This window comes from Dermacentor albipictus, chromosome 1, assembly GCF_038994185.2.
Source record: "Dermacentor albipictus isolate Rhodes 1998 colony chromosome 1, USDA_Dalb.pri_finalv2, whole genome shotgun sequence".
In the NCBI taxonomy this organism is placed as follows: Eukaryota; Metazoa; Arthropoda; class Arachnida; order Ixodida; family Ixodidae; genus Dermacentor; species Dermacentor albipictus.
This window is the reverse complement of record NC_091821.1, coordinates 348,819,981-348,832,444: the sequence shown is the minus strand read 5'-3', so window position 1 is coordinate 348,832,444 and position 12,464 is coordinate 348,819,981. Positions and strand designations below refer to the sequence as shown.

The 12,464-nt window shown below is 42.7% G+C and overlaps 1 protein-coding gene across 2 annotated transcripts in view; it reads left to right on the top strand.

Annotated features, from left to right (window-relative positions):
- ssp3 (short spindle 3) overlaps positions 1-12,464 on the top strand; it is a 249,820-nt gene that overhangs the window by 143,156 nt on the left and 94,200 nt on the right. Inside the window, exons 26-27 of one of the 2 annotated variants that reach the window (XM_065424929.2) lie at positions 2,628-2,819; positions 9,006-9,119. In XM_065424929.2, coding sequence (XP_065281001.1) covers positions 2,628-2,819; positions 9,006-9,065 — 252 coding nt within the window. In that variant the 3' untranslated portion in view covers positions 9,066-9,119. Of the gene's footprint in view, positions 1-2,627; positions 2,820-9,005; positions 9,120-12,464 lie in introns of those variants that run through there. The other variant, XM_065424845.1, reaches the window with a different exon arrangement.

Here is a 12,464-nt window from a genome sequence, read left to right as displayed (position 1 = left end):
GTGCGTTCCAGCAGCGACCGACCGTTGGCCGCGGCGGCTAGGCTAAGCGGTCGGCGGAGCAAGCCTAGGCTTAGCGACGACTCGCCTTGAGTGGGCGCACAATTGTCCTTAAAGTCCCTAAAAGTGGTCCCCTACCTCAAAGGCAGGTATCCTCGTGATCCTGATGACTACACGAAACACTTGGTGCAAGAATTTTTGTAGCACAAGGTGATAATCCGGCACAGTCATCGAAAAACTGCGAAGCCGATGTGAAGCACGTCCCACCGGTTATGCGCCTTCTTCTTCCTCCCCTTGTTGTAGAGAACTGCTTTGAACTGTCAAATAAGTGGAGCCATGTTCACAAAAAAGTTCTTACGGTAAAACTGTTCCAACCAGGCATATTATCAGCAAAGGCTGGCAGCCAGTGGTAAACAGCAGTTACAAATTAAAAGCTTTGTGAATGCCGCTCCTGATTATAAAAATAGCTTGTGCAGTCTATTCTTAAAGCATTTCTTTTTTTCCTTAGGCATCAAGCAATTTGCTGTTTCACTAGTAATCTGTATTTTTCTAATCATCGTGGCTCAAAATGCTGTGTAAATGAGAATATAGGTAGACCCCTCGCTTTGAGATAAAAAAAAAGAGAAACCAAAAGAAAGAAAAAAAAAGAAAGAAAAAGATTCTGCAATGCATTTAATTACAGAACGTACTTTATTCGTTCATTTTGGCCATGCGTTATCATGGACGAAAACTGCATGTGTGACTAATCTGAACTGTCAGGATTCTCTTTCAGGGATGGCCACCAGTTGCCTTTAATATCCCACAGCACATATAACTGGTGTTATCCAAGGCATGCTTAACACCATCATAGGGTAGTCAGTGACATGTACCAGACACCTCCTTGAATATTCGAAATTTTCTGCAGCACTACCACCGACTCCACAGAAGAACTGCAGAATGATAACCAAAATTTCACACACCATACGGTGCCTCATTCAATTTGTTTGACTGATTCACCTGCGCCATGTCAAAAACATGGCGACTGCAATCCAGGTTGCCACTAATCGAGTGTTGTGTGTGCCACTCATGCCCTCATTTTCATCTTCAGTGCGGTTCCTCCACTTTCCATTTGTCGTACAGCCACTGCGAAGTGTTTTGTTTACTTGGCACAACTTTGCTGAACGCAACTTTGGTTGCCGGCTACTGACAAGGCAGTGCTATTAAGCCTCCTAGCCAGCGAGGGTGTCGGGTGGCATGCCGTTGCAAGAAGGTCATCCTTGACATGTTCGTGCCTGTAGACAATTAAATCATGCTCACGGGCTCAACTGATGGAAGTGCGCTTGAAGAGGTGCTTCGGTTTGTGGGTTATTAGCCACGTTAAATACTGTGAATGCCTACCAAGTTTGCGTGTGCACATACTGGTAGGATTGGCAAAAGCTTGCGTGTGGACATAAAGCTTAAAGACTAAAAGCTCTGAATTGAGTTTGTGGACACAGTTTAAACTGACAGCGTCACGGAGTCAAAGTCGCACATGTTATAGTTGCACTTCGTGACGACACGCATTGCGATGGGCAAACATGAAATGCATCCACGGCCCCTCATAAAAATTCGAGTAGGTATTATTTTCAGTAAAGCACAGCAAAATTCTGGAAACAATTTTTTCTGTGATACTGGAGTTATAAAATACTGTATTTATTCTCCACATGCAAACTTAACAGCCAAAGAGCGAAGACTTGCACCACTTACACGCGGCTTGCTGCCAGAGCAAAGGACTCTCCATCACCTGAACAGCCTAGAAAACCTGTGCGTGCCTAAAGAATGCGTACATAAAATTAGCTGCCACCTTTGCGCTGCTTTTTTTTCCCCCCGTTCCTTGTTTGTTCGCTCTGTGACTCCTCCTCCACCTTCTGCTTGGCTGCTCTCCCCCTGACTGGTGCTACTCGTTGAGAAGCATGCTTGCTGCTTCGCTTGTCTGCAGGATTTTCTGGCAGCTGCATTATGATCGCTATTTAGCCTTCACATGGAGTTCTATGGAAGGGTAAACAAGAGTCATAAAAGACTGCATTGTAGCCGGTCCTACACTATAAGGGATTTCATTATAAATGGTCTGATTTGTACAAATAATTAATTACGTTACCTCTTAATTTGACCAGTTCAAAACACATGCCAAGTGCAGTACAGCTTCTAATAGAAAGGTTTCAAGGAGTTGAGGCTGCATACTAGAATTATGAAGTTAATACCTACCGTGGAAACTGGCACACAAGACTTTCAGGTCAGTCCTCCTAAGAAGGTTACTACGCACCACCTAGATATTACCGTGGCATAATTTCAAAGAAAGTGATAGGTATTCTGTCAAATTTCACATTGTTAAAAAGTAAAGCGTGCTGCTAGTAGAACTGTCCGACAGTTATGCCTTGTGCAAGAAGCAGTTGTTTGCATTGGGCAGTACATCTGGCACAGCAGTCACACAGCCGATTGCGGATTTCAATGCTGGGAAGTTCCACTGCAACAAACTATTTTGTATGTGCAGTGTATTTCAAAGTAATGCCATTAATTTGTACTGATAGCAGCAATAATTGTGGCACCACTATGGATACAGTTGATACCAAAAAAGTGAGTACACATGGTGCTGGTGTGTTTTCTCTACGCAGGCTGTAATACAGTCAGGCGAACAACCCACGCTTCTGCAGTTGCTGTGTACCCTGCCATTTGAGTACTTCAGCAATCCAGAGCTCACACAGGTGCTCTTTCCGACACTTGTCTGCTGCTGCTTTGGCAATGAGCACAATCGCACTGTCCTGGAGAAGGAACTCAGTCCTGTACTGCTTGCCAATTTTGTTGAGGTAAGCTGCATGCCTTGCTGTAACAGGCTAGAGGACCTTTACTTCAGGCCTACTTCTGTGGATTTCCTCAATATATTACCCCCTCCCCAGCAGACCATCTGCCAAAGCTGTATTGAGCTACAAGTATATTGGCAACGGCTTGCACCTGTTCGATGTTTATATTTTATTAATGTGGGGGGGGGGTAGTGGGCAGGTATGGATGGCTGCAAGGATGATGACATTGCCATGCATAAGTTTACTTTTTTACTGGTGATAGCTTTCACTTAACTATCATTGTTATGTTATCACTGTCGTGCAACATGTGGCCGGTACAGTATAACCTCGATTATCTGTCCCCCAGTCATGTGACGACCTGCATTTCACAGTGAAATGGTTTAGTCCCGGTAAAACCTCCACAGAAATAATATATTTAAAAACCTCGATTTACAATGCAATTTTACACTGACCCCATCTTGTATGACACCTCTGTGATACTGTCTCAGAAAAAAAAAAAATAATAATAATAAAAGTAAATAAAAATAAAATGAAAAAGAAAAGGTAAGTAAAAAGCCCCTATGCATGCGCAGGCAAGCACGTGAGCACACTGCAGCCAGCTGATAACAGGTTTTTTTTCATTCACGTTACATTCGAATAACAGCAAAATTCTCAATTTTAAAGGAACTATCCTAAATTCCACTGTGTTTAGCGGTACACTGGGAACCTGTACCTTTACATCTTGCTACCATCCAGACACAAGCTGACTGAAGTCAAAACTTGTTTTGGGTTGGAATCGATGCCATTTTCGCTGTACAGTGAAACCTCGTTTAACCGTAGTTTGCTGGAGCTTGAAAAAAGTGCACAATAAACGGTAGTACTGCTAAACAAAAAGTGCACGAGATTGCCCACTTACCTGTCAAAAACTAGGGGAGTGCGATGAAGGGACAAAAGCATGTAGTATTTATTCACTTTGCATAACAAAAGTCTGTTATTTTCGTTTGATGCCGCGATGGCCTAGCAGGGACGACAGCAGCCTCAAACTTACTGAAGCTGCGAGCGAGTTTTTCAGCCAGCCCCCTCTTCTCAGCAGATTCCTCGTTGGCGTTGCAAATTCTCCCTGAACAGGCGCGGTAGCACTGCAGAAGTCGCGCGGTAGCACTGCAGAAGTTGTGCGAAGCCTTTTTCATTGCAGGGTGCTGTTTTCGTCGTGACGATTGCATTCACGAGGCTTTTCTGCCACCGTTGGGCCTGAATAACCCGTGCTGTTGCTTTCTGTGTCCTCATCACTGTTGCTAGACAACACTTCAGCAACAAGAGAGGCAACAATGGCGAAAAGTCTAACCTTGTAGCCAACATCTTTTCACAGTTGCAGCATTGCTGTCAAGCAACTTCTTCGCATTCCAATTGCCACACACTGTAGTAAACGGTGGATCTCTGTTGCGTGCCAGCACCGACGTCTTCGTGCCACGTTTGATAGCACGAATGATGTCCAATTTTTCTTCTATGCTGAGCACCCGGTGTTTTTTTTTATCCGAGCTTTGGCATGATGCAAGTCCTAGCGTTGCATCACACCGCAACGCACTCTGGCAACGCACCGAAATGATGTTGATGTTTATGTGGCGTCACGTGCAAATGCACAGGGCACTTGGAGGCTGTTGTTCCGATCTCTGAGGCTTGTTCTGCCGGGCCGCCTAATGGAGCCAACGCACGAAAAGTGGAAACACTACGTGTTAACCGATACGTACGTAATAAGCTGGTACGGTGTTTGCGGATACAAAACACATTATGTTCAATGGCTGCTGAGTCGGGAATTTGACTTTACTACATTTAAAACGGAATACTGTTTAAGCAGGTACGGTTTAACAAGGTGTTACTGTACTTCTGTTATGGATATGGTGCTGCAGTACCATGGAGGAAGGTAAAAGATGGGAGGGAGCATACCGCAATTCAGTTGAAGCCAAACCTGGTGGCCCAACATGGGATCGCATGTCAAAGCTCGCGGTTGGCTTTAGCGTTCCCACCGTGCAGGCAGAGCCATGGCAGGGCAGCCGAACAAGCATGCACCAAATAAAAACTACTGGCATAGCTACTAGGAACCAAACATCTCAGCAAATCTTGATTCTTGCTCCGTGATCACGACGCAAAATGTCCAGGTTGGGTCAACACTGTGCCTTTGTGGGGCTTCCGCTTGCCAAAACAGGCTGCGCGACTTAATGCTCCCTCCTATATTTTTCCTTCCTCATGTGCAGTACCCTGTGGTCTTTCGCGCTTCAACTCTGCTTATTCGTGACATTATCGCGATGTAGCGCATTTGATATGACACCCATTTCTAAAGGCGAGCAATTTTCATGGCTGAGAAGGAGGGAAACTCAATAGTTCATGGATGGCAAGACCCGCAGGTGGCTCTCTTTAAGTGCAAGGCTGGTCAGAAGGGCTCTGTGGGCCTCATAGTGGCCTGGTACCGTCCCTGAATTAAATGGTTGTGCGGCCTCTTAAGATGTGTACTTCATCTCAAGCAAGCTTAAATGTGACATGATCTTGTGCTATCACTAATAATAATAATAATAATAATAATAATAATAATAATAATAATAATAATAATAATAATAATAATTTTAAATGAGCGAAAAAGCTCAAAAATGAAACCAAGATCTGATCAAGCAGCCGAGCGAACCTTTTTGTGTGACGTCACGAGTGTCCCCACTGAGGAAGGCATGCCAGCCTCACTTGCTGGCAGTGAAAAGCAGATGCTCGACTGATTTGGGACTGCACCTGATCTTCGGGTGACAATGTCAGTGGCACCAGCTCTTCGGATCTGTCAAATATTGAGTTATGATTTTGACGAATTAAATAGCCATGAATCACCATTCGCATTCGACCCGCCACCACGAGAGCCAACGCTCATGCGCTACATATCGTGCTGCAACATGAAGACTAAGGGTAGCCCTAACCCCTAATTTTATACGTGCTGCTTGCTATTTTAGGCGTTTTAGCCATTCTCAGGGAAGCACTTCGCATGCTCACTGTAAGATGTGGAGCACGACTTTCCACATTTGTGTACCACAAGAATGCTGCTGACAGTCAAAAGCACCGAACAGTGCTGCTATTTGTTTACATCAGCAAGTACACCGACCACTCATCATTCGCTTGAGATATATAATGCTAGCCGCTTATCGGTGACATCAATTAATGTCGGAACATATCAAAACAAGCAGACCTCGTGCATGCAAGCACCGTCGCATCACTCTGAATCACGCTGATATCAGCGACCACACACCTTCGAAAACAGCGAGCGGGAGACCGTAGTATGGGAGCATTGTTATGCTGCTTACTTATCTTTCTTCGTATTCTCTTCATGTGCACAATGTGTTCCGTAATGTGGACATAGATGAGGACTTTGCACGTATGATTGTTCATTTAGAGAACGCATAGTTTTTTCGCAGAAACGTTGATGCCAATATAGACACTATTGGCAGCTGAAGGAGGCGGTTGTTTATGATGCTGTATCTAAGGAACCTGTGCCCATTTAGGATACGAGGCAAGCAGTTCACCTTGGAAGTTAAATAAAGAGTCTGCAAGACAATAGGTAAAAATACACCCATGTTCGTAGTCGTATTTAATTTAGGGAAGTGCCAGTGACTGTGGCAGGCAGCTTTTCATCTGAAACAGCAACATACCAATGTTGATACTGCTCCGTGCCGTTGCTTCTGACTTTCTGTGCGTGCACTATATGAAATTAAAAATGGCTTGTTTCAAATCCACATGGTCAAATCTGAACTACAGAAGGAGTTTTCTTCATCCCGATGGCTTAATTAGCTTCAGGTCAGTCACTCGGGTCTGCCAGCAGCAGACGCATGAACTGCGCGACCTTGACATATAGGCTTAACCTTGGCTTTACGCGATCAGCATCGGCTCAAACTGTGTGTGTGGATAGCGAGGGCTGAAGTTTGTGCAGCCAACAATGCAACACCACTTGCCTCCTCTCTCTTGTACGTCTACAGGGAACGCAACTTCTTGCAACAGCAACTTCTCATGCCATGCATTAGCTCATGATTGTTGACTCCTTGACGCTCTCATCACTGTCATCTACATGATCCCGGCATGCTCTGCCTGGAACACTCCTGATGTCATACACAATCTGGCCTGTAACTGAGGAGGCAAGGTAGGGTGTTCGAGGCAATAAATTAAATTCATTTGTAAAAAATCTGTGCAACTCTCAAACCTACTTTTGTTGAGGACATGACCGAAGTGTTCAGACATCTGTTGACATGGAAAATCGGCAGAGTTGCCTGGAGTTGTTGTGCTTTCCATGCTTCAAAGCCATCGGTGCGGATGACAAAGGCAGAGTCGGCACCATTGCTCACAATGGCGAATTCTTTCAATGAAAAACTCAGCACCAACTAGCAGGAAACTTGGTAACAGATGTCGAAGCAGCTAGGTCTTGCGTTGTCGCGGTGGCAACGGTTGCCTGCAGGTTGGCACATGAGAGCACTTGGGAGCAAACATTGGCCTGGTGTTGCCGTGGTGGTCACTGCTGCTGGCCGATGGGCACGTGAGAGCACTTAACTCTTTTGAGGCTCCTTGTCCTGCATTCCTGGTGCCCTCGGTTCCGATATTGCCTCTATTTAACGTTGGAAATCTGATGATGAATATGTCAAATTAAGTGTGGCTTTCACGATGTTTAAAAAATGATAGTGCATGAAGATGTGACTATTTTCAAATGTGCCACTTAAACAACTGTCCTTAAGGTGCTAATAAGAAAAGTTAACTAGTGAATTTTTCCTAACTAGTCTTCTGAAGTGCACGTTATTAGTGGCAAAGTAGTCCAATTCACCTAAGAACTGCTTTGCAAAAATGCCGCATTTGCTGTACCTATAGTCTTTCTATAAAAAATCTGTATTGTCTAAAAAAGAATAAGAAACAAAATATATATATATATATATATATATATATATATGATGATCTTCTGCAGTCTAAAATTTCCACGCAGTTCAAAGAAAACTTTAAATCGATTGCCTGAGTTTAGAAAAGTGCCACAGGATTGGTCGAAGGCATGTGGATTGCCTACTCCGTTATCATGAAACTGTTCAACTATTGCAAAAAAAATAAACATCCTTAAAAATGGGTGCAAACTTAAAGGTTCTGACTTCTGTATTTCTGAGGATGTTGCAGTGCACATACAATTAGTCAAAGAAAAGATATGGGAAGCATCTAAGCCCTTTCGGGATAATGTTTCCATCGTTCACTTAAGCTTTGACCACGCATTTGTTGATAAAGTTAGGTGCAGTTAATATGATGATACTAACACCCTCACTAAGGTTCTTTCTCACCCAACAAAAGTTATTTCCAGTGTTTCAACTATTACCCCCTGACGAATCAGTAACCAACCACAAGAACCCCTATGCATCTTAAATGTTAATGCCAGAAGCTTAATTAACAATTTTCCAAATTTTCGTTCACTGATACCTGCCCATTCACCACATATTGCCGGTGTAACAGAAGCATGGTTGCATGATAACATATATGACTGCAGAATAACACCTCCAGGTTTTACAGTTGTTAGAACTCATATACATCATGGAAGAGGAGGTGGCATTGCATTATTTCTGTGGTCTGAGCTTAAATATTCGATAGTCCCCTGTCCACTTTATACCAAATCAGTTTGGTGTAAGGTCTTTTTTGGAAGCATTTCTATGGTATTTGGCATTATCTAGCGCCTGCCGCCATCGAACCTAGCTCGGCTGCTCGCTTTAACGACATCCATGCACGAGTGTTTTTTTTTCTTCTTCAAGGTTGATCTGTCTTGGGAATTTGAATGCACCCGGTATTTTGTGGCCATCTTTATCGCTCACTGGCTATGATGTGGAAATAAGCAAAGCACTGTTACATATTTCATTATATTTTGGTTTAAAGCAAATTGTTGAATCAAACACAAGAGGTGTTGCAGTTTTAGACTTTGTTTTTGTCAGTCCCTGCCTTTTAGATAATGGTTTTGAATGTGAAGTTGCAGGTGATATTTCAGACCACAAGGCTGTTCTTGTATCTACTTCTGTTCCTGTTCATAACAATTCTTTTGTTTATTCTACTTTACCCTATTTCACACACACTGACGATCCGTCTAATATTGACCTTTTATGTGACTCTTTTGATTGTTTAAAACATTTCAGCTAATCTAATGATGTGAATTTCTTGATGGCTTCTTTTCAAAAGATTGTGGCAAGCTGCATCCAGCCCTTCGTCCTTCTGAAAACAAAAAAAGAAAAATCCTAATCTTCTGGCGGACAGTCACTACCCCCAACTGCCGGTGCTGTGGCATTCACCCGGCTACGCTTCCACATATGCTGTGGGAGTGCCCAGCACAGTACACACACAACAACACCACGACCCTCTTGTCGAGGTTGCATGAGGCTCTGCGGAGCTCCGCCCCCGACGACCAAACCTGGGCAACCCAGCACGCCTGTGATGTGGCAGCGAGGGAAGCTCTTGGCGTTCCCTCATGGGAGGCTTAGGTCCGGCCATCATAAAGTGCTGGTTCTACAATAAAGGTTTATTCCTGCCCCCCCCCCCCCCCCTATCTTCCCTGGATTTCGCTTGAGATACCTCACCTGTCACATCATGTTACTATATTAAGACCTTTAAAACGAAACGGTGACCCCCTTAAAATAGCCGAATTTAACGTAGCCAGTGTGGAACTTTTCCTCAAAATTAATTCATCAAAAGACTTGTACTTCAGGTTTACATTACAAGATCTAATGTAAAGTCCTCCTAGAATATTTTGGGCTTCAATCTTACCCAACTCAGCTTCCACAAATACAGTTATGAATAATGATCCTTACAATGATATATTAATTATCACCACTCCATTCAATCAATATTTTCAATCGGTTTTCACAACTGATAACTTCGACTTGCCAACTTCATTCATGACTCACATTATTCACTTGGCAATATTACTGTGTCTCTCGAAGGTGTTCTGAATCTAATTTTGGGCTTAAAAAATAAAAAATCCTGTGGCCCTGCTTGGAGTAGTCGATATTTGGCTGTAATTTTTTCAAAGGTCTTTATCTACTGTAACAGTTCTGTTGGTTTGGAAATTGGCAAAAATTCTTCCCTTGTATGAATCTGGCAAGAAGCGGTCACCATTAAACTCTCGTCCTATGTCATTTATGTCTCAATCATGTAAACTTCTTGAGCATATAATCTTTAAGCATATTATGGAGTTTCTTGAAAATAATTGCATATTTAGTGGTGCCCAGCATGGTTTTTGTCGTGGGTTTAGTACAATAACTCGGCTCATAGAATTCTCTCGTGACATTCCACACACTCTCGACGTTGGAAATCATGTAGATGCCATTTTCATAGATTTTTCCAAGACATTCGACAATGTGTTACACACTCAAAACTTCTTCGTAAGCTTCGCGCTACACTTAATAACTCTTCCTTAATTGACTGGATCGCTAGCTTTATACATAACCATTCCCAGTACGTTTCGGTTAATTCCTCAAACTCGTCTGTAGTAAATGTGATGTCTGGAGTGCTCCAGGGCTCAGTGCTGGAGCCACTTTTGTTCTTATTGTACATAAATGATTTGTCGAATTATATGTCCACAGAAATCGACCTTTATGCTAACAACTGTGTGCTGTATAACCTAATTAACACAAATGTTGACCACCTTTCACTTAATAATTCTATTACACAATTTTGCAGGCGGTGCAACAAATGGCAAATGAATATAAAATTTGTAAAAACAGTCACTTTATTTTTCAGTAAGCGCACTTCTGTGTCTTTGTTTAATAATTCGTTTAATGGCTCTTCCCTGGAACAGGTCTCTGAATACAAGTACTTTGGCCTTATCTTCACACCTAACATGTCATCGTCAAGGCATATCGAATACACATGCATTAAAGCACTAAAGAAAATAGGCTATTTAAATCCCACATTGCAAAAAGCTCCGCGTGAAACGAAATTCCTGACGTATAAATCGCTCATCCGACCTATACTCTGATATGGTTGCCCCATCTGGAACCCTTGTAAAGTATATGACATTAACACCCTTGAATCAGTTCAAAATAAAGCGATCCATTTCATATACCACTGTTATGACCGGAACTGTGAAATGTGATAGGCAACAGCGTAGAGGGGGCGGTGTGCTCATCGCGATAAAGGAAGAATTCATCGCCGCACCCATCATTATCGATTCTTTTCTGGAATGTACTTGGATTTCCCTGAAGGGTGCTGCATTTGGTGTGATAATTGGCGTTTTTTATCGCCCACCCGACATGTCTGGCGCGTTTTCCGAAGAGTATCATCGAGTGTTGAGCGAGGTGTGCGCGCATTTTCCGAGGTCGGTGATTATCATATTTGGCGATTTCAATTTTCCTAATATAGATTGGTCGACGCTCTCCGTATCGGCCACGGATGCGGCCGCGCATACCTTTCTCAGCACTTGTCTTGACTTTTCATTAACCCAACTTATTAGTCAACCAACACGATCCACTGAAACTTCTGCCAATATACTAGACTTAATCTTAACTAATAATCCGGATATATTATCTGACATAACTCATGAAGCAGGCATCGCTGACCATGATGTCATAACTGGATGCATTAACTTTTGCGTGAGCAAAAGAATAATTACCAAAAAGAAAATAAGGTGTTACGGTAAAGCCAATTTCGACGCAATTAACAATGAATTAACCACATTTTCAGGTCAATTTCTGCATGATTTTCATTCCCGTTCCATTGAACAGAACTGGGTCCTGTTTAAGGCCACCCTCAGTTCACTCATTGACACCTACATTCCTGTGTTATCCATTTCCTACAAAAGCAGTTCTCCATGGTTTACTAACAAGCTTCGGCGGCTTAATAACAAAAAGAAAAGACTTTACAGGCAGGCTAAGCTGACTGGTGTAGCGAGTGCTCATGATAAACACAAAGCATGTGAAAAGGCTTATAAGGCATTACTAAAATCCACTCGCAAAAACTTTTTTTCTCATGATTTACCATCCATGCTAAAAACTAATACTCGTCACTTTTGGCGTGTGGTGAACCCTGCAATTCGCACTGACATCATTCTTACTGATTCTTTTGGTGTTCCCATCAGCGATTCAGATTGCGCTCAACTTCTTAATGATACGTTTGTAACAATTTTCACTCATGAAAACATTAACTCATTGCCAACTTTAAAGACATTAGTGGGAATCACAATGCATGAGGTAGACATCAGTGAGGCTGGTGTTTTATCTCTACTAACCAATCTTAAAATGTCATCTAGTGCCGACCATCTAGGTTTCAACAATAAAATTTTAAAGAATACATCGCATAGTATTTGTCCTCTGTTAACAGCTCTATTTTCCCAGTCACTATCAACTGGTGGTATTCCTAATGACTGGCGCATTGCTAAAATAATACCCATTTTCAAATCAGGTGATCGCGCTTCTCCCCTTAATTATCGTCCCATCTCCTTAACCAGCACTATTTGTAAATTACTCGAACATATCATACACAGTCAAGTAATCAACTTCCTTGAAGACCATAACATTATTTTTAAGCATCAGCACGGTTTTCGCAAGGGCTACTCATGTGACACACAACTTGCCGGATTTATTAACGACATACACGCACTAATAGACGCCGGGTTCCAAGTTGACGCAATATTTTTAGATTTTT